This window comes from Trypanosoma theileri, assembly GCF_002087225.1.
Source record: "Trypanosoma theileri isolate Edinburgh chromosome Unknown TM35_Tth_52_V1, whole genome shotgun sequence".
NCBI lineage: Eukaryota > Euglenozoa > Kinetoplastea > Trypanosomatida > Trypanosomatidae > Trypanosoma > Trypanosoma theileri.
Genome location: NW_021639894.1, coordinates 87,062 through 88,106, shown reverse-complemented (window position 1 = coordinate 88,106; position 1,045 = coordinate 87,062). Strand labels below are relative to the sequence as shown.

Below are 1,045 nucleotides of genomic sequence, written 5' to 3'. Positions count from 1 at the left end.
ACGCACGGCACTCGCAAAACTGAAAATTCACCCCTGGGGGTGGGGCTGGGAAGGGCACCCCGGAGACCCCCCCGGGAGCATAATATGTTCTATTGCGGGTATTTCGGGTATGACCATGCTCGGCCGAATGCACCATATCCCGTCCGATTTGTGAAGTTAAGCGGCCACAGGCCTCGTTAGCACGGCGATCGGTGATGGCGCTGGAACCCGGGGTGCCGTGCCCTCTTCAATCTTCTTTTTTTGGCAACATCTTGGGGTGCGGTGCGGTAGGCGCCGCGGGCCTCTGATGCCAATCACGGCTCGCCTTTGGCAATGAGAGATGTCTTATTGCGGCGCCCAGCTCACGCACTTCCATCTCCCAGGGAAACCGAACATACCTCACACATTGTTGTGGTGGGTCGGGCGGTGGGGCGCTAACAAACCAAAATACCTATGCGGCGAAATGTTCTTATGGGGGAGTGTGTTCTTATTGAACTTGCTTTTCCTTTTCTGCATTTCCCTTTCGCTCCACCACATGGCAGTAGCGGAACCCCTTAACATCACCATAGCGGAATTTGCCTTTATCATGGGGGTTTGGTGAATCCTTCCCTTTGTTCTTTTTTCATGGCGCCGCGTGCCGCCGAGTAAAAGGTGCGGTTGGATGGCCGCCATGTCACGAGGGGAACGGGGAAGGGTCATCTTTGCGGAATACCTTTCAAACCCACCCTACTCAGCGTTGAAGTAGGGAAAGCAAGAGTTTTCCACTATGCCCAATCCCACTCATTTTATAAGTGAAAAACACCCCAGGGAGCCACCCCCCACCTCTCTCTTGTTGCGCACAAGGCGCTGTGACAAGTTGGCCGCCCGCCTTGGGTCGTGGGGGTTGTGTTCTCCTCCTCCCCCTTCTTGGGGTGAGGGGTAAAAAAAAGAAAAGGGCAAAACCCGACAACGAGCCTCGAGCATTGCGCACGTAGACCGGTTGCCGGGTTTCTTCCTTTTTTTTCCTCATCCTCACTCTTCTTTTTCTCTCAAGTTCAAAGTCCCTGAGCATGATATTTCAGGCCTC

At 54.3% G+C, this 1,045-nt stretch overlaps 1 protein-coding gene across 1 annotated transcript; it reads right to left on the bottom strand.

The window, feature by feature from the left end:
* Positions 1-378: 378 nt before the first annotated feature.
* TM35_000521380 (uncharacterized protein) lies at positions 379-678 on the bottom strand (the record flags this gene model as incomplete). The annotated part of the gene is made up of 1 exon (XM_029030680.1): positions 379-678. One exon carries the CDS (start codon positions 676-678, stop codon positions 379-381), a length of 300 nt encoding a protein of 99 aa, XP_028878060.1.
* Positions 679-1,045: the final 367 nt, after the last annotated feature.